Genomic DNA, 19,102 nt, shown 5'->3' on the forward strand with positions numbered 1-19,102 from the left:
TAATGGCATGCCATATATGTGAGTATATAGTGTTATCCTTGTTCAGGCCCCTACCCAGCGGGATTCCTCATTGAGGCCGTGTTGGAAAATGTGGCCCAAAGTCTTGGCAAAGTTGCAGCTGATGTGAAAGAGGCCAACCTTTACAAAGAAGGCCAGGTAAGATGCCAGCAAGCACATGGCATTACATGTGTGTGTATGACGACACGGGGTATACACGATGGTGGTGCGTGTTAATTCTAAGCTGAAACTAAACGCTATTGGGGATCAGTCCGCAGAGGAACTCTGCCTGAAGCCACCATAGAACAAATGGATGTGACATAGTTTATCAATCAATCTAATTCACAATAAAAGTATTGAAATACTGTGGCAGAAGTATTCAAATGGCAGAATAATACAAACGCAGTAGTCGATCTTCCAATAACAGTAGCATCCAGGGTAAGGATAATCTCCACACAATTGTAGTATCCAGGGTAAGGATAATCTCCACACAATTGTAGTATCCAGGGTAAGGATAATCTCCACACAATTGTAGTATCCAGGGTAAGGATAATCTCCACACATTTGTAGTATCCAGGGTAAGGATAATCTCCACACAATTGTAGTATCCAGGGTAAGGATAATCTCCACACAATTGTAGTATCCAGGGTAAGGATAATCTCCACACAATTGTAGTATCCAGGGTAGGGAGGATCTCCACACAATTGTAGTATCCAGGGTAAGGATAATCTCCACACAATTGTAGTTTCCAGGGTAAGGAGGATCTCCACACAATTGTAGTATCAGGGTAGGAGGATCTCACACAATTGTAGTATCCAGGGTAAGGATAATCTCCACACAATTGTAGTATCCAGGGTAAGGAGGATCTCCACACAATTGTAGTATCCAGGGTAGGGAGGATCTCCACACAATTGTAGTATCCAGGGTAAGGATAATCTCCACACAATTGTAGTATCCAGGGTAAGGATAATCTCCACACAATTGTAGTATCCAGGGTAAGGATAATCTCCACACAATTGTAGTATCCAGGGTAGGGAGGATCTCCACACAATTGTAGTATCGAGGGTAAGGATAATCTCCACACAATTGTAGTATCCAGGGTAGGATAATCTCCCACACAATTGTAGTATCCAGGGTAAGGAGGATCTCCACACAATTGTAGTATCCAGGGTAAGGATAATCTCCACACAATTGTAGTATCCAGGGTAAGGATAATCTCCACACAATTGTAGTATCCAGGGTAAGGAGGATCTCCACACAATTGTAGTATCCAGGGTAAGGATAATCTCCACACAATTGTAGTATCCAGGGTAAGGAGGATCTCCACACAATTGTAGTATCCAGGGTAAGGATAATCTCCACACAATTGTAGTATCCAGGGTAGGGATAATCTCCACACAATTGTAGTATCCAGGGTAAGGATAATCTCCACACAACTGTAGTGTCCAGGGTAAGGATGATCTCCACACAATTGTAGTATCAGACAGGTTTTATTCAGTAATGTAGGCACAGTGGCCCATAGTACAGTTGAATTTTCATTTTAACAAATATTGGTCACGTGACACGAAATTATGGTTTTACATGTGATTTAAGGATGGACATCAAATGTTTTATGAAAATGGCAGCTGATTTAATAGTGTCATCGTTATTAGAATTAAGTATTTTATATATCGTTTGTGGGGCATCATTAAAGCATTTTAGATACTTCTTTCGGCCAGCAGAGAATGCCTCACAGTCTAATAATAAGTGACGTTCGTCTTCAGTTTTACCAGAAGAACAATGAGAACATGATAAATCTTCCAATGTATTTTTATCTTTTCTATAACGCTGTATTTTTAAGGCATGTAGAGATTCTAAATTTACAAAAATTTCTTAAAAGGGACTTATCATTAAGGACCCTAATATATTTTCAGGTCCGAACATCGATTTACATTGTGAATAATGACTTAGAAAACTCGATGAATTTACTGATGCGTGCCAATTCTGAATATATATATCTTTTATTCGTTGCTTAAAGTTAACAAAAACATTTTATATCACCAACATCTTGCTTAAACCAAACATAAGAAAAACCGCTTGAAAATAACACATTTCGGACACCAGAAGCCCAAGAATACTTTCCACGTTTGTCTAGGGATAATAATAATTGATAGCTTTGATAGGGGTAGCGATAATCAGGCATTCTTATAAGTTTAATCCAGTATCTGATAGCTCTCATTTGACTCTCAATATGCATGCTATAGCGGCCTGTATCGCCAAGTACGGCTTTGTTGGAAGCAAATTTACCTACAGTAAGAAATCTTTTAAAATATGATGCATGCACATTTTCTATAGCTTCGAAATAGTTTACTCCCCAAATTTCAGATCCATATAACAATATTGGTGCTATTTTAGTGTCAAAAGTAAGCAAGCTGAGTCAAATGAAATAAACTTATTAGCCTTAAACAGTTTAAAAATAGGAAATAATGCCTTCTTAGCTTGTGCTGCAAGGGTTTTAGATGCCATGGACCAATTTAATCGGCTGGAAAATAGAAGACCCAAATATTTATAATATGAAACAACATTAATACTTTTGCCACGGAATAACCATTTTTCAGAATGTGCCACTATACCCCCATTTCTAAAGACAACTATGTTAGATTTTTCCATATTCAACTCTAGTCCCCATGTGTCACAAAATGTTTGAAGAATATTTATCTGTCTCTGCAGTCCGTTTACCATGAATGAAAACGTAACAATATCATCTGCAAAGAGAAGCAAAAGTAAATCTTTGATTTGGGGAGTAACAAATATTCCATTATTACACGATTTATACATATCATCTACAAGTTCATTAATAAAGAAGATGAAGAGTACGGGGCTTATTACACAGCCTTGTCGCACACCAACGGAAGTGTTAAACGATTCAGTGTTGCCAGAATTAGTTCTAACACAGGCTGCAACAGAGTCATACATGCTTCTTAAAATATTATACATTTTGCCATGGCATCCTTTGGTATGTAACATAAATAGCAATTTCTTACGGTCAACAAAATCAAAGGCTTTCTTAAAGTCGATGAAAGCGCAATAGAATCTCCCTTTTGGTCTGCAGAGGTACTTTGTACATAATGACTGTAATATAAATAAATTATCAGTTGTACTATAATCGGATCTAAAACCAGCTTGAGCCTCGTCAAGTAGCTCGTTTAGATCAACCCAGGCGCGTAAACGCTTTTCTAATATATTAGCAAATAATTTTTCCAGAAATGTTTAGAAGAGATATTCCACGATAGTTGCATGGTTCTGATACACTCCCAGACTTGAATAAAGGGACAATCATACCTATATTCCATACCGATGGGAATTTACCACTATCAAGAACTACATTAAATAAATCTTTCAAATATGACACTAAAGAAGTAAAAGTAGATTTGTAAATGAGGGAGGGATACCGTCATGCCCCGCTGCCTTATTCCATTTCAATTCATTTATAGATTTTATTACCTCATCTTCGGTAATTGGAGTTGACAAAACATCATGCGAGAATGAAAGCTCTTCACACTCATCACAGTTATGCGTTGAGACAAAATCATACACTGATTTATCAAAATCTGAAAGCAGTTTCGTATCTCTACAGGAAAGGAGACCTTTGAAGTAATGATACCATTGGTACGGAGAAATATTATCTGTGAGAACCGTTTTCTGAAGATGGCGTTTTAACGTGCTCCAAAATATCTTACAGTCAGGATTTCTTGCTGCTATTTTAATATCATCTGCAGCTTTGGCTAAATAATTATCTTTTTAATTGGCAACATTTTTTAAAATTTTGTTTTGCATTCAAATAAGAATCGAGGGTTAGAATCGCACTTATGTTTTCTGAAATAGTTTAAAAGTCTGTATTTTTCTACGACTTAAGTTTGCCGCATTCTTGATCAAACCAAGGAGGTTGGCGCGATTGACGGTGATAGGGTGAAATGAGTCTGATGGCTCCAGCTCTAACGCCTGATAATTGAAGTAGGGATGTAATTTCAGAAATGGCAGAGTTAACATCAGTATACAGTAGGTCTCTGAAATCATTCAGGATACCATTCTTTATGCCATCTACCAAGTACATATGAAAACTCTCTCTCTGGTCCTCCGTAGTTTATACCCTACGGACTTGAACATGGGTACTGTATCGTTACTTAAGCAAGGCGCGGAGGCGATTATGTCATGGATTACACAAACAATCGGGGAGGTGATCCGACTCTGTGCGAGGTTTAACCTCAAAACTATCAATATTGTTGAACATCTCAGATGAAATAAGCGCATAATCAACAGTACTACAACCGGTCTTTGAAATGTAACCCAAACTTCCGGGGATATCAGGCAAACTTCTACCGTTCACAATGTGTATACTCATCGATTTACACAGCTCGAGTAAACACTTTCCATACATATTTGTGACAGTGTCATATGAATTGCGGGGTTTATCAAAGTTATCCGGTGCGTAATCGTCACCAACGGGTATATAGTCGGAACCGTCATTTACTATAAAATCTGGCTCACTCGCTGTTCTGGCATTAAAATCACCAAACAAAATAAACTTACTGGCTTCCCCATAATCAAACAGTACTTGTAAAAGTTTATTTTCTAATATGTCTATGCCGTTGTCTTCTGACGCTGTATACTCAGGCGATCTTTCTGGGTGGATGTATACAAATCCAATAAATATGTGGAAGCGTGCAGAGTCATCTGTTAATTTGAAAAATAAACAGTTCTCCCAGTCCATACACTCTCTGAAAAAGAAGAAATATTCTTCCGAATAGAAACTGATATACCACCTGAATATCTGCCAACATTATGTCGCCTGGCGGCATTGCATACAAAATTATCAAAATTACTGAATGTAGCGTCCAGGACGTGCTGTGCATCAGGACTCATTGTCTCAATACAACTGAATACATCATGAGATTCACAAAATGATATAAAGTCAGGATCTGATATTTTGGTGTTTATACCACAGATATTCCAAGTACAAAACTTAGATAATGTGAAATACTTATCTCATGATCTTTAATATAAAGAAGATTCATCAACGGGGCCACCGCCAATTTCCTATCTGGACCCTTGAGCAGACGACACATCGTGAGGGGAGTCAGCCTGGTGATGAGCAGACGACGTGTTGTGTGGGGAAGCAGCGGGCGGGGAATCAGAACGGTGATGAGCAGGTTGACTTCTGCTCGACCAATTACGGCGTCGGCCGATCTGACGGATATCTTTGTTATACTCATCGAAAACAAAAACATCACCGTCAATGACAAGCTTGTCATAGCTTAAAAAAGCTACCTTGCTCCCGTCCCTTGCCTGTTTCATAAAGGGAAATAACTGTTGTCTAATCCAGCGAATGTTTTCGGTAAAATCCTCTGAAACTTTATTGATGCCATCCCCCTTCAACTGACGTCTCCCCCGTTCCATAACAGATTCCTTATCTTTATAAAATGTGAAACGGACAATGACTGGTCTGGTACCGGACTTGCTATGCAAGCGATGGGCGCAGTCAATGGGGAACAGATGGTGCATTAAGCATGTTCAGTTTATTTGAGAGAAAGTCTCTAGCTTTACTTTCAACTGTGTCCCATGTTTCACCCTGTTCTTCTGCAATGCCATGTATAATGACGTTATTACGTCTGGACTGGGCCTCTAACTTGTCTGTAACAATTGTAGTATCCAGGGTAAGGATGATCTCCACACAATTGTAGTATCCAGTGTTAAAATGATCTCCACACAATTGTAGTATCCATGGTAAGGATGATCTCCACACAATTGTAGTATCCAGTGTAAGAATGATCTCCACACAATTGTAGTATCCAGTGTTAAAATGATCTCCACAGAATTGTAGTATCCATGGTAAGGATGATCTCCACACAATTGTAGTATCCATGGTAAGGATGATCTCCACACAATTGTAGTATCCAGTGTAAGAATGATCTCCACACAATTGTAGTATCCAGTGTTAAAATGATCTCCACAGAATTGTAGTATCCATGGTAAGGATGATCTCCACACAATTGTAGTATCCAGTGTTAAAATGATCTCCACACAATTGTAGTATCCATGGTAAGGATGATCTCCACACAATTGTAGTATCCAGTGTAAGAATGATCTCCACACAATTGTAGTATCCAGTGTTAAAATGATCTCCACAGAATTGTAGTATCCATGGTAAGGATGATCTCCACACAATTGTAGTATCCAGTGTAAGAATGATCTCCACACAATTGTAGTATCCAGTGTTAAAATGATCTCCACACAATTGTAGTATCCAGTGTAAGAATGATCTCCACTGAATTGTAGTATCCAGTGTTAAAATGATCTCCACACAATTGTAGTATCCAGTGTTAGAATGATCTCCACAGAATTGTAGTATCCAGTGTTAAAATGATCTCCACACAATTATAGTACTCAGGGTAAGAATGATCTCCACTGAATTGTAGTATCCAGTGTAAGAATGATCTCCACACAATTGTAGTATCCAGTGTTAAAATGATCTCCACAGAATTGTAGTATCCATGGTAAGGATGATCTCCACACAATTGTAGTATCCATGGTAAGGATGATCTCCACACAATGCAGTATCCAGTGTAAGAATGATCTCCACACAATTGTAGTATCCAGTGTTAAAATGATCTCCACAGAATTGTAGTATCCATGGTAAGGATGATCTCCACACAATTGTAGTATCCAGTGTTAAAATGATCTCCACACAATTGTAGTATCCATGGTAAGGATGATCTCCACACAATTGTAGTATCCAGTGTAAGAATGATCTCCACACAATTGTAGTATCCAGTGTTAAAATGATCTCCACAGAATTGTAGTATCCATGGTAAGGATGATCTCCACACAATTGTAGTATCCAGTGTAAGAATGATCTCCACACAATTGTAGTATCCAGTGTTAAAATGATCTCCACACAATTGTAGTATCCAGTGTAAGAATGATCTCCACAGAATTGTAGTATCCAGTGTTAAAATGATCTCCACAGAATTGTAGTATCCATGGTAAGGATGATCTCCACACAATTGTAGTATCCATGGTAAGGATGATCTCCACACAATTGTAGTATCCAGTGTAAGAATGATCTCCACACAATTGTAGTATCCAGTGTTAAAATGATCTCCACAGAATTGTAGTATCCATGGTAAGGATGATCTCCACACAATTGTAGTATCCAGGGTAAGGATAATCTCCACACAATTGTAGTATCCAGGGTAAGGATAATCTCCACACAATTGTAGTATCCAGGGTAAGGAGGATCTCCACACAATTGTAGTATCCAGGGTAAGGATAATCTCCACACAATTGTAGTATCCAGGGTAAGGAGGATCTCCACACAATTGTAGTATCCAGGGTAAGGATAATCCCTACACAATTGTAGTATCCAGGGTAAGGATAATCTCCACACAATTGTAGTATCCAGGGTAAGGATAATCTCCACACAACTGTAGTGTCCAGGGTAAGGATGATCTCCACACAATTGTAGTATCAGACAGGTTTTATTCAGTAATGTAGGCACAGTGGCCCATAGTACAGTTGAATTTTCATTTTAACAAATATTGGTCACGTGACACGAAATTATGGTTTTACATGTGATTTAAGGATGGACATCAAATGTTTTATGAAAATGGCAGCTGATTTAATAGTGTCATCGTTATTAGAATTAAGTATTTTATATATCGTTTGTGGGGCATCATTAAAGCATTTTAGATACTTCTTTCGGCCAGCAGAGAATGCCTCACAGTCTAATAATAAGTGACGTTCGTCTTCAGTTTTACCAGAAGAACAATGAGAACATGATAAATCTTCCAATGTATTTTTATCTTTTCTATAACGCTGTATTTTTAAGGCATGTAGAGAGATTCTAAATTTACAAAAATTTCTTAAAGGGACTTATCATTAAGGACCCTAATATATTTTCAGGTCCGAACATCGATTTACATTGTGAATAATGACTTAGAAAACTCGATGAATTTACTGCTGCGTGCCAATTCTGAATATATATATCTTTTATTCGTTGCTTAAAAGTTAACAAAAACATTTTTATATCACCAACATCTTGCTTAAACCAAACATAAGAAAACCCGCTTGAAAATAACACATTTCGGACACCAAGCCCAAGAATACTTTCCACGTTTGTCTAGGGATAATAATAATTGATAGCTTTGATAGGGGTAGCGATAATCAGGCATTCTTATAAGTTTAATCCAGTATCTGATAGCTCTCATTTGACTCTCAATATGCATGCTATAGCGGCCTGTATCGCCAAGTACGGCTTTGTTGGAAGCAAATTTACCTACAGTAAGAAATCTTTTAAAATATGATGCATGCACATTTTCTATAGCTTCGAAATAGTTTACTCCCCAAATTTCAGATCCATATAACAATATTGGTGCTATTTTAGTGTCAAAAAAAGTAAGCAAGCTGAGTCAAATGAAATAAACTTATTAGCCTTAAACAGTTTAAAAATAGGAAATAATGCCTTCTTAGCTTGTGCTGCAAGGGTTTTAGATGCCATGGACCAATTTAATCGGCTGGAAAATAGAAGACCCAAATATTTATAATATGAAACAACATTAATACTTTTGCCACGGAATAACCATTTTTCAGAATGTGCCACTATACCCCCATTTCTAAAGACAACTATGTTAGATTTTTCCATATTCAACTCTAGTCCCCATGTGTCACAAAATGTTTGAAGAATATTTATCTGTGCCTGCAGTCCGTTTACCATGAATGAAAACGTAACAATATCATCTGCAAAGAGAAGCAAAAGTAAATCTTTGATTTGGGGAGTAACAAATATTCCATTATTACACGATTTATACATATCATCTACAAGTTCATTAATAAAGAAGATGAAGAGTACGGGGCTTATTACACAGCCTTGTCGCACACCAACGGAAGTGTTAAACGATTCAGTGTTGCCAGAATTAGTTCTAACACAGGCTGCAACAGAGTCATACATGCTTCTTAAAATATTATACATTTTGCCATGGCATCCTTTGGTATGTAACATAAATAGCAATTTCTTACGGTCAACAAAATCAAAGGCTTTCTTAAAGTCGATGAAAGCGCAATAGAATCTCCTTTTGGTCTGCAGAGGTACTTTGTACATAATGACTGTAATATAAATAAATTATCAGTTGTACTATAATCGGATCTAAAACCAGCTTGAGCCTCGTCAAGTAGCTCGTTTAGATCAACCCAGGCAACGTAAACGCTTTTCTAATATATTAGCAAATAATTTTCCAGAAATGTTTAGAAGAGATATTCCACGATAGTTGCATGGTTCTGATACACTCCCAGACTTGAATAAAGGGACAATCATACCTATATTCCATACCGATGGGAATTTACCACTATCAAGAACTACATTAAATAAATCTTTCAAATATGACACTAAAGAAGTAAAAGTAGATTTGTAAAATGAGGAGGGATACCGTCATGCCCCGCTGCCTTATTCCATTTCAATTCATTTATAGATTTTATTACCTCATCTTCGGTAATTGGAGTTGACAAAACATCATGCGAGAATGAAAGCTCTTCACACTCATCACAGTTATGCGTTGAGACAAAATCATACACTGATTTATCAAAATCTGAAAGCAGTTTCGTATCTCTACAGGAAAGGAGACCTTTGAAGTAATGATACCATTGGTACGGAGAAATATTATCTGTGAGAACCGTTTTCTGAAGATGGCGTTTTAACGTGCTCCAAAATATCTTACAGTCAGGATTTCTTGCTGCTATTTTAATATCATCTGCAGCTTTGGCTAAATAATTATCTTTTTTTAATTGGCAACATTTTTTTAAAATTTTGTTTTGCATTCAAATAAGAATCGAGGTTAGAATCGCACTTATGTTTTCTGAAATAGTTTAAAAGTCTGTATTTTTCTGACTTAAGTTTGCCGCATTCTTGATCAAACCAAGGAGGTTGGCGCGATTGACGGTGATAGGGTGAAATGAGTCTGATGGCTCCAGCTCTAACGCCTGATAATTGAAGTAGGGATGTAATTTCAGAAATGGCAGAGTTAACATCGGTATACAGTAGGTCTCTGAAATCATTCAGGATACCATTCTTTATGCCATCTACCAAGTACATATGAAAACTCTCTCTCTGGTCCTCCGTAGTTTATACCCTACGGACTTGAACATGGGTATTACTGTATCGTTACTTAAGCAAGGCGCGGAGGCGATTATGTCATGGATTACACAAACAATCGGGAGGTGATCCGACTCTGTGCGAGTTTAACCTCAAAACTATCAATATTGTTGAACATCTCAGATGAAATAAGCGCATAATCAACAGTACTACAACCGGTCTTTGAAATGTAACTTAAACTTCCGGGGATATCAGGCAAACTTCTACCGTTCACAATGTGTATACTCATCGATTTACACAGCTCAGTAAACACTTTCCATACATATTTGTGACAGTGTCATATGGTGCGGGGTTTTATCAAAGTTATCCGGTGCGTAATCGTCACCAACGGGTATATAGTCGGAACCGTCATTTACTATAAAATCTGGCTCACTCGCTGTTCTGGCATTAAAATCACCAAACAAAATAAACTTATTGGCTTCCCCATAATCAAACAGTACTTGTAAAAGTTTATTTTCTAATATGTCTATGCCGTTGTCTTCTGACGCTGTATACTCAGGCGATCTTTCTGGGTGGATGTATACAAATCAATAAATATGTGGAAGCGTGCAGAGTCATCTGTTAATTTGAAAATAAACAGTTCTCCCAGTCCATATACACACTCTGAAAAAAAGAAGAAATATTCTTCCGAATAGAAACTGATATACCACCTGAATATCTGCCAACATTATGTCGCCTGGCGGCATTGCATAAAATTATCAAAATTACTGAATGTAGCGTCCAGGACGTGCTGTGCATCAGGACTCATTGTCTCAATACAACTGAATACATCATGAGATTCACAAAATGATATAAAGTCAGGATCTGATATTTTTGGTGTTTATACCACAGATATTCCAAGTACAAAACTTAGATAATGTGAAATACTTATCTCATGATCTTTAATATAAGAGAAGATTCATCAACGGGGCCACCGCCAATTTCCTATCTGGACCCTTGAGCAGACGACACATCGTGAGGGGAGTCAGCCTGGTGATGAGCAGACGACGTGTTGTTGGGGGAAGCAGCGGGCGGGGAATCAGAACGGTGATGAGCAGGTTGACTTCTGCTCGACCAATTACGGCGTCGGCCGATCTGACGGATATCTTTGTTATACTCATCGAAAACAAAACATCACCGTCAATGACAAGCTTGTCATAGCTTAAAAAGCTACCTTGCTCCCGTCCCTTGCCTGTTTCATAAAGGAAATAACTGTTGTCTAATCCAGCGAATGTTTTCGGTAAAATCCTCTGAAACTTTATTGATGCCATCCCCCTTCAACTGACGTCTCCCCCGTTCCATAACAGATTCCTTATCTTTATAAAATGTGAAACGGACAATGACTGGTCTGGTACCGGACTTGCTATGCAAGCGATGGGCGCGGTCAATGGGAACAGATGGTGCATTAAGCATGTTCAGTTTATTTGAGAGAAAGTCTCTAGCTTTACTTTCAACTGTGTCCCATGTTTCACCCTGTTCTTCTGCAATGCCATGTATAATGACGTTATTACGTCTGGACTGGGCCTCTAACTTGTCTGTAACAATTGTAGTATCCAGGGTAAGGATGATCTCCACACAATTGTAGTATCCAGTGTTAAAATGATCTCCACACAATTGTAGTATCCATGGTAAGGATGATCTCCACACAATTGTAGTATCCAGTGTAAGAATGATCTCCACACAATTGTAGTATCCAGTGTTAAAATGATCTCCACAGAATTGTAGTATCCATGGTAAGGATGATCTCCACACAATTGTAGTAATCCATGGTAAGGATGATCTCCACACAATTGTAGTATCCAGTGTAAGAATGATCTCCACACAATTGTAGTATCCAGTGTTAAAATGATCTCCACAGAATTGTAGTATCCATGGTAAGGATGATCTCCACACAATTGTAGTATCCAGTGTTAAAATGATCTCCACACAATTGTAGTATCCATGGTAAGGATGATCTCCACACAATTGTAGTATCCAGTGTAAGAATGATCTCCACACAATTGTAGTATCCAGTGTTAAAATGATCTCCACAGAATTGTAGTATCCATGGTAAGGATGATCTCCACACAATTGTAGTATCCAGTGTAAGAATGATCTCCACACAATTGTAGTATCCAGTGTTAAAATGATCTCCACACAATTGTAGTATCCAGTGTAAGAATGATCTCCACTGAATTGTAGTATCCAGTGTTAAAATGATCTCCACACAATTGTAGTATCCAGTGTTAGAATGATCTCCACAGAATTGTAGTATCCAGTGTTAAAATGATCTCCACACAATTATAGTACTCAGGGTAAGAATGACCTCCACACAATTGTAGTATCCAGTGTTAGAATGATCTCCACAGAATTGTAGTATCCATGGTAAGGATAATCTCCACACAATTGTAGTATCCAGGGTAAGGATAATCTCCACACAATTGTAGTATCCAGGGTAAGGATAATCTCCACACAATTGTAGTATCCAGGGTAAGGAGGATCTCCACACAATTGTAGTATCCAGGGTAAGGATAATCTCCACACAATTGTAGTATCCAGGGTAAGGAGGATCTCCACACAATTGCAGTATCCAGGGTAAGGATAATCTCCACACAATTGTAGTATCCAGGGTAAGGATAATCTCCACACAATTGTAGTATCCAGGGTAACGATGATCTCCACACAACTGTAGTGTCCAGGGTAAGGATGATCTCCACACAATTGTAGTATCCAGGGTAAGGATGATCTCCACACAATTGTAGTATCCAGTGTTAAAATGATCTCCACACAATTGTAGTATCCATGGTAAGGATGATCTCCACACAATTGTAGTATCCAGTGTAAGAATGATCTCCACACAATTGTAGTATCCAGTGTTAAAATGATCTCCACAGAATTGTAGTATCCATGGTAAGGATGATCTCCACACAATTGTAGTATCCATGGTAAGGATGATCTCCACACAATTGTAGTATCCAGTGTAAGAATGATCTCCACACAATTGTAGTATCCAGTGTTAAAATGATCTCCACAGAATTGTAGTATCCATGGTAAGGATGATCTCCACACAATTGTAGTATCCAGTGTTAAAATGATCTCCACACAATTGTAGTATGCAGTGTAAGAATGATCTCCACTGAATTGTAGTATCCAGTGTTAAAATGATCTCCACACAATTGTAGTATCCAGTGTTAGAATGATCTCGACACAATTGTAGTATCCAGTGTTAAAATGATCTCCACACAATTATAGTACTCAGGGTAAGAATGACCTCCACACAATTGTTGTATCCAGTGTTAGAATGATCTCCACAGAATTTTAGTATCCAGTGTTAAAATGATCTCCACTGAATTGTAGTATCCATGGTAAGGATGATCTCCACACAATTGTAGTATCCATGGTAAGGATGATCTCCACACAATTGTAGTATCCAGTGTTAAAATGATCTCCACACAATTGTAGTATCCAGTGTAAGAATGATCTCCACACAATTGTAGTATCCAGTGTTAAAATGATTTCCACACAATTGTAGTATCCAGTGTAAGAATGATCTTCACACAATTGTAGTATCCAGGGTAAGAATGATCTCCACACAAAATTAGTATCCAGGGTAAGGATGATCTCCACACAATTGTAGTATCCAGTGTTAAAATGATCTCCACAGAATTGCTGTATCCAGGGTGAGGATGATCTCCACACAATTGAAGTATCCAGTGTAAGAATGATCTCCACACAATTGTAGTATCCAGGGTAAGAATGATCTCCACACAAAATTAGTATCCAGGGTAAGGATGATCTCCACACAATTGTAGTATCCAGTGTTAAAATGATCTCCACACAATTGTAGTATCCAGGGTAAGGATGATCTCCACACAATTGTAGTATCCAGGGTAAGAATGATCTCCATACAATTGTAGTATCCAGGGTAAGAATGATCTCCACACAATTGTAGTATCCAGTGTTAGAATGATCTCCACACAATTGTAGTATCCAGTGTAAGAATGATCTCCACACAATTGTATTATGCAGTGTAAGAATGATCTCCACATAAGTGTAGTATCCAGTGTTAGAATGACCTCCACAAATATGCTGGTCGTAATGTGAAATGTAATATGAGATGAGAGACAAGAGTTAGCTCCCCTTATATACCTTTAAAAGGCTCAAGAATATACTCCAACTCCCTGTTGAGTGTGTAGTGGAGAGGTCCATGGGGTTTTGCGTAGCCACCAAAATCTGATCATGGGTCGGTCGGTCGGGAAAAAAAGAAAAAAAAAAACAACTTAATAAAGACAAAATTATCTGAATAATGTTCTTGATTCTCATATAATGTAATTTTATTACCATTTCCCGCATTCTTTGGACTTGTGGCAGCGTCTGATTAAAAGATTTTTGTATGACGAGGCGGTACGTGTTAGGTTCGAGACGGCGGTGTTCGAATGAAACAATCAGTTTTTTTGCTGGGTCGGCAATAAAATTAGAACGGTCGGTCGGTCGATGAGAAACTGCAATGCTAAATATGGCACGCCATTGTCCCCCCACTGTACAATGTTAACACTTGGAACATATACTCAGCAGCGAAAAAAAACGTCAGTACAAAATTAGATAGGCTCTGTTATCAAATTTTTACAGAAATGGACATAAGCGGATCAAAAACATGTTTGTGCACAATATCTTAACACATCAATGAATAACTCAATACATTACGTGAACGTTTGCAGTCCATTCAGACCCTTGACTTCAGTATCTAGTGTAACCACTACGAGCGGCAATAACTGCAGCACCACGTCTATGCATGGAGTGCACCAATCGATTGATGAAGGCCATTGGCTCCTTGAACCACACTCTGAGAAAGGGCTGGCGCAATAAATCGGCTGTGTTCGGCCTTCGTATGACATTATTCAGTCTCCTCTGAATTTCAGTTGGGTTTAAATCAGGACTAAGGGCTGGCCACTGCATAATGTTGACACCGTTCTGCTGTAGGAAGTCCCATGTAGCTCTGTTAGTATGGGCCCGGGCGTTATGATGCTGGACAATATTTTTCCGGTGACGTGCGAAATGTGGTATGATCTGGGGTCTGAGAGATTGGTCGATGTAGCGCACTGCTGTGATGCCGCCTCCTCTCCCTCGACCAAGGTTCTCGAACACCACTGGACCCACTCTCTGGTTCAGGCCTATTCCACCCCATACCATGATGCTTGCATCTCCCATCTCTTTCCATAACACATTGGTCTGAGTAACGCTGGCCAAGTAGTTGCCATATTCTTGTTCTGCCATCTGCAGTTGATACGCAGTACCGACTCTCATCTGTGAACAGAACAGTTCTCCATTGCCTGTATCGCCAGTTTTGGTGTTGTAGGGCAAACTGTAGACGTTCACGTCGACGACGAGGGGTGAGGATAGGTCCACGGTAAGGTCTACGGCAACGGAGGTTCCCGCTGTTAAGACGTCGGTGTACTGTACCAGTACTGATTGGTCTTCCGTGTGTTCCCACTGTCTGGCGTGCTGTTTCGGATGCCTGCATAAAGGGATTCTGTACATGCTGTCGCACAACATGGCGGCCTTGTCTTCTTGTGGCCACCCTTGGTCTGCCAGTACAGGGGCGATTATTTGTGGTGTTGGTGGCGCGTAAACGTTGCTGCAGCCTGTAGATGGTCCGAACGTTGACCCGGAAATGATTGGCAACGGTTTGTGCAGTGTGGCCAGCTTCAAGTCTTCCTGGCGCCTGGTTCCTCTGAGCTGTCGTGAGTCGCGGCATCCTGCTGACGTTGTAATGTGAATGTTTCAACCAGGTTTGGGGGTGCATTTTATTGGGCTGGTCCATGTGAACAGCACGTACAGCATGAGTTGCCATCTCGGAGATCAGGTTGCGTTTTTGAGACCATTTCCTGGGTTCCATTCTGAGTTTGGGAAGGAATGTCTTTGCTCAGGTTAAGTTGGAGATGTCAAAAATATACAATCAAAACATTAAATGAGTTTACAGTTATCCGTTTCTGCGAAGGAAAATTCCAAACAGACGTTTCTTTTGCTGCTTAGTATAGTTACACAAAGATTACCAATGTACCATCATCATATATGTGCTAATTACCAGCTCACAAATTCACAAATACATCATTCCTGTTGTGTTTCCACAAACGCATGATTTGTACATGCTGTCGCTTCGACACAATTTCTAAAAATAGAAATAAGAAAAGAATTAGAAATAAGGTGAGAGCATTTCCAGGTATTTACTGGTTCTGTCTGTTCCCAGATTGACATACTTGGCCACGAACTAAGGACTGCACGATGGGTAAGTTGTGGCAACAGCTGAGACAGGCGTCCGAGTTCGACAAACGACGGGGAGAGGTCGACACCTTCAACAAGGTATGTCACAGTGTGCACTTCATGGTTCCTTGCAGATACCAAGATATTCACACACGCACACACACACACATATGAACGCACGCAAAATTGTAAGTCTAATCAAATGTTTGAACACCATGTGTATATTACTATAGGGACGACACAAGGTGACGACTTGGAATTTACGTCACAAGACAAATTATGATCTGTAACTGTAATACCAGAAGATCTGAAGATAAAGGTGAAACGAGTCGTGCCAATAAGCATCTATTTTCTTATTACACTCACACACAGGCTTGGGGCGGTCAGGCTAGCTGATATGATTAATGTATGTCATCGTATCCCACTTGCGTGGACTGATTGCCATTATATCGACTCTAGATTGTCTAGTCCACACAGGTTCTTGTGGTCTTCAGGGAAACCTCTGGAAGAAACGAGGCATCACCATGACACCAGCCAAATACGGATTCTTCTACATGGGTGCCGGCGTGTCTGTAGATGTTGCCATATACAGCAGAGATGGCACTGTCACCGTCTCCCAAGGGGGTGTGGAGATGGGACAGGGACTCTACACAAAGGTAACAATATAATCTCACACCCAGTCACGCCACGTCCAATCAAGTGACCTTAAGCACACATTCACACAGTCTTCGAATGACATTAAGAAGTGAGACATTGGTAAAATCCCCCCGACCCCATCAAAACAAAGTCTGACAACATCCAATGTACATTGTAATGTACATCTGTCAACAAACTCGATCAGAAAATCACTATTTCCGAACACACAGCAAGAGCAATTATCATATTGTCATGTCGGAAGCTTCCAGCATCCTTTCCCAACAACAACTGGCGTGGATGAAAGAGGCCATAGACATATTTAGATTTCAGCCAGCCATGAACCGTGGCTGAGGAACGTTTTCTGCCCTTGGGACTTATTGATGTAATTATCTCTGTCCTCAACGAAATCCGACATGTGTAGGTGATGGTGCTGGGTTTGGTTCTGGGTTTGTTATCTCGGATGGCGGCACTGATAGTTTTGTAGTCTGTCTCACAGCCCCTGAACCCTGAACCCAGTATCTGCTCGTATACGCGTGAGTGAGAATACAGTGTGAATGCGTATCGTTTTTTTTAACTATTACATTGTCATTTGTGTCATATGTATTTCCTTCAGATGCAGATGGCAGTGTGATAAAAAAATTAGGTCTTGCACATAGTAGTTTGACGTGTTCGTGACTAACAGGGGACTAACAGGCCCGGTTGGTCCGGCTCGGTGGCCTGGTAGCCTGGTGGCCTGGTGGCCTGGTGGCCTGTTGGCCTGGTGGCTCAGTGGCCTGATAGCCTGGTGGCCTGGTCGCCTGGTCGCCTGAGAAATGCATGCCATCCACTCACAGCTGCGTAGCTCGATGCATGTTATGTCAGTTTTTTGGATTAGTCCCGAAACGTATATTTCCAGACCGGTGTGAGATAGCTGGGATAGTGTTCAATGCAGTGTTATACAAAACAGGCATGCTATAAAGCATTACTCTTCTGAGTGCATGTAAACTTGTAAGGCGAATTGTAATGCCAGATATCACATCATCTATGAGAATATGATATATATGTCCTGCATTAACCCGACGTTGTTGTTGTTGCAGGTGCTGCAGGCGGTGGCAAGCACCCTGGGTATACCCCTCAACATGGTGCGAATGCGACATGTCAACTCCCACTTGGCCGCCAACAACACCGTCACAGGTGGGAGTGTTTCCAGCGAGCACGCCGTCCAGGTAAGTCTCACACAACCAATTCTGGTTTGGTTAAGACTGCAGATTCCAGATCACAATAGAAACTGGATTGTCATTAACCTTTAGATAAAGGTTTAGATATGTGCTTTTATAAAGGGAAAAGTAGGCCTACCTGATGTTTAGTATACCATTTGTATGCCACTGTCAAATCAGAGTTCGTTTTTGATTCAGTTCAGTTTATTGCCCGACGTCCCCGTAGACAGCACACATTGTTTCAACATACTGAAGATGCACCGTCAAAACAAAGTCTAAACTTTTTTAATCTATTTAAAAGCTATTATCTATTTATAATACGCCATAGAGAAACATGGAATGGGTTGACGAGTCATGTATACCTTTCAGTCCGCCATAACCTGTTGTGAGACACTGAATGAAAGGTTGCAGCCATTCCGGACCAAGCATCCCGACTACGACTGGAAAAACATCATCGGCGTGGCAAGCCTCGCCAACGTTGATCTCACTGCGAAGCACAAGTACGTCGGCAATATATACCTACGACGATGTAAACCCTTTAACACATGCTGACATGTAAACAACCCTCTAACATATGCTGACATATAAACATCCCCTCTAACACATGCTGACATATAAACATCCCCTCTAACACATGCTGACATGTACACAACCCCTCTAACACATGCTGACATATAAACAACCCCTCTAACACATGCTGACATGTAAACATCCCCCTCTAACACATGCTGACATGTAAGATCGGTTTCTATTGATCGCGGAATATGCGGTGTGACCGGGTGATTGGACGTGGGTAACCAAACAGACCCGCTTCCGCGCGACGTTTGGCGACCGAGGAGTTGACATCGCATTCGCTACAATGTTCGAGGGT

The 19,102-nt window shown here is 39.9% G+C and overlaps 1 protein-coding gene across 1 annotated transcript; it reads left to right on the forward strand.

Moving 5' to 3' along the window:
- Positions 1 to 46: 46 nt before the first annotated feature.
- On the forward strand, positions 47 to 18,731 carry LOC124254534 (xanthine dehydrogenase/oxidase-like; the record flags this gene model as incomplete). Its single annotated transcript, XM_046688349.1, has 5 exons — positions 47 to 156; positions 16,386 to 16,498; positions 16,894 to 17,055; positions 18,112 to 18,240; positions 18,601 to 18,731. Coding segments are annotated over exons 2-5 (500 nt in total), but the record flags the coding sequence as incomplete, so codon positions are not given.
- Positions 18,732 to 19,102: the final 371 nt, after the last annotated feature.

This window comes from Haliotis rubra, unplaced genomic scaffold (assembly GCF_003918875.1).
Source record: "Haliotis rubra isolate DU_JTF1 unplaced genomic scaffold, ASM391887v1 Scf574, whole genome shotgun sequence".
Lineage (NCBI taxonomy): Eukaryota > Metazoa > Mollusca > Gastropoda > Lepetellida > Haliotidae > Haliotis > Haliotis rubra.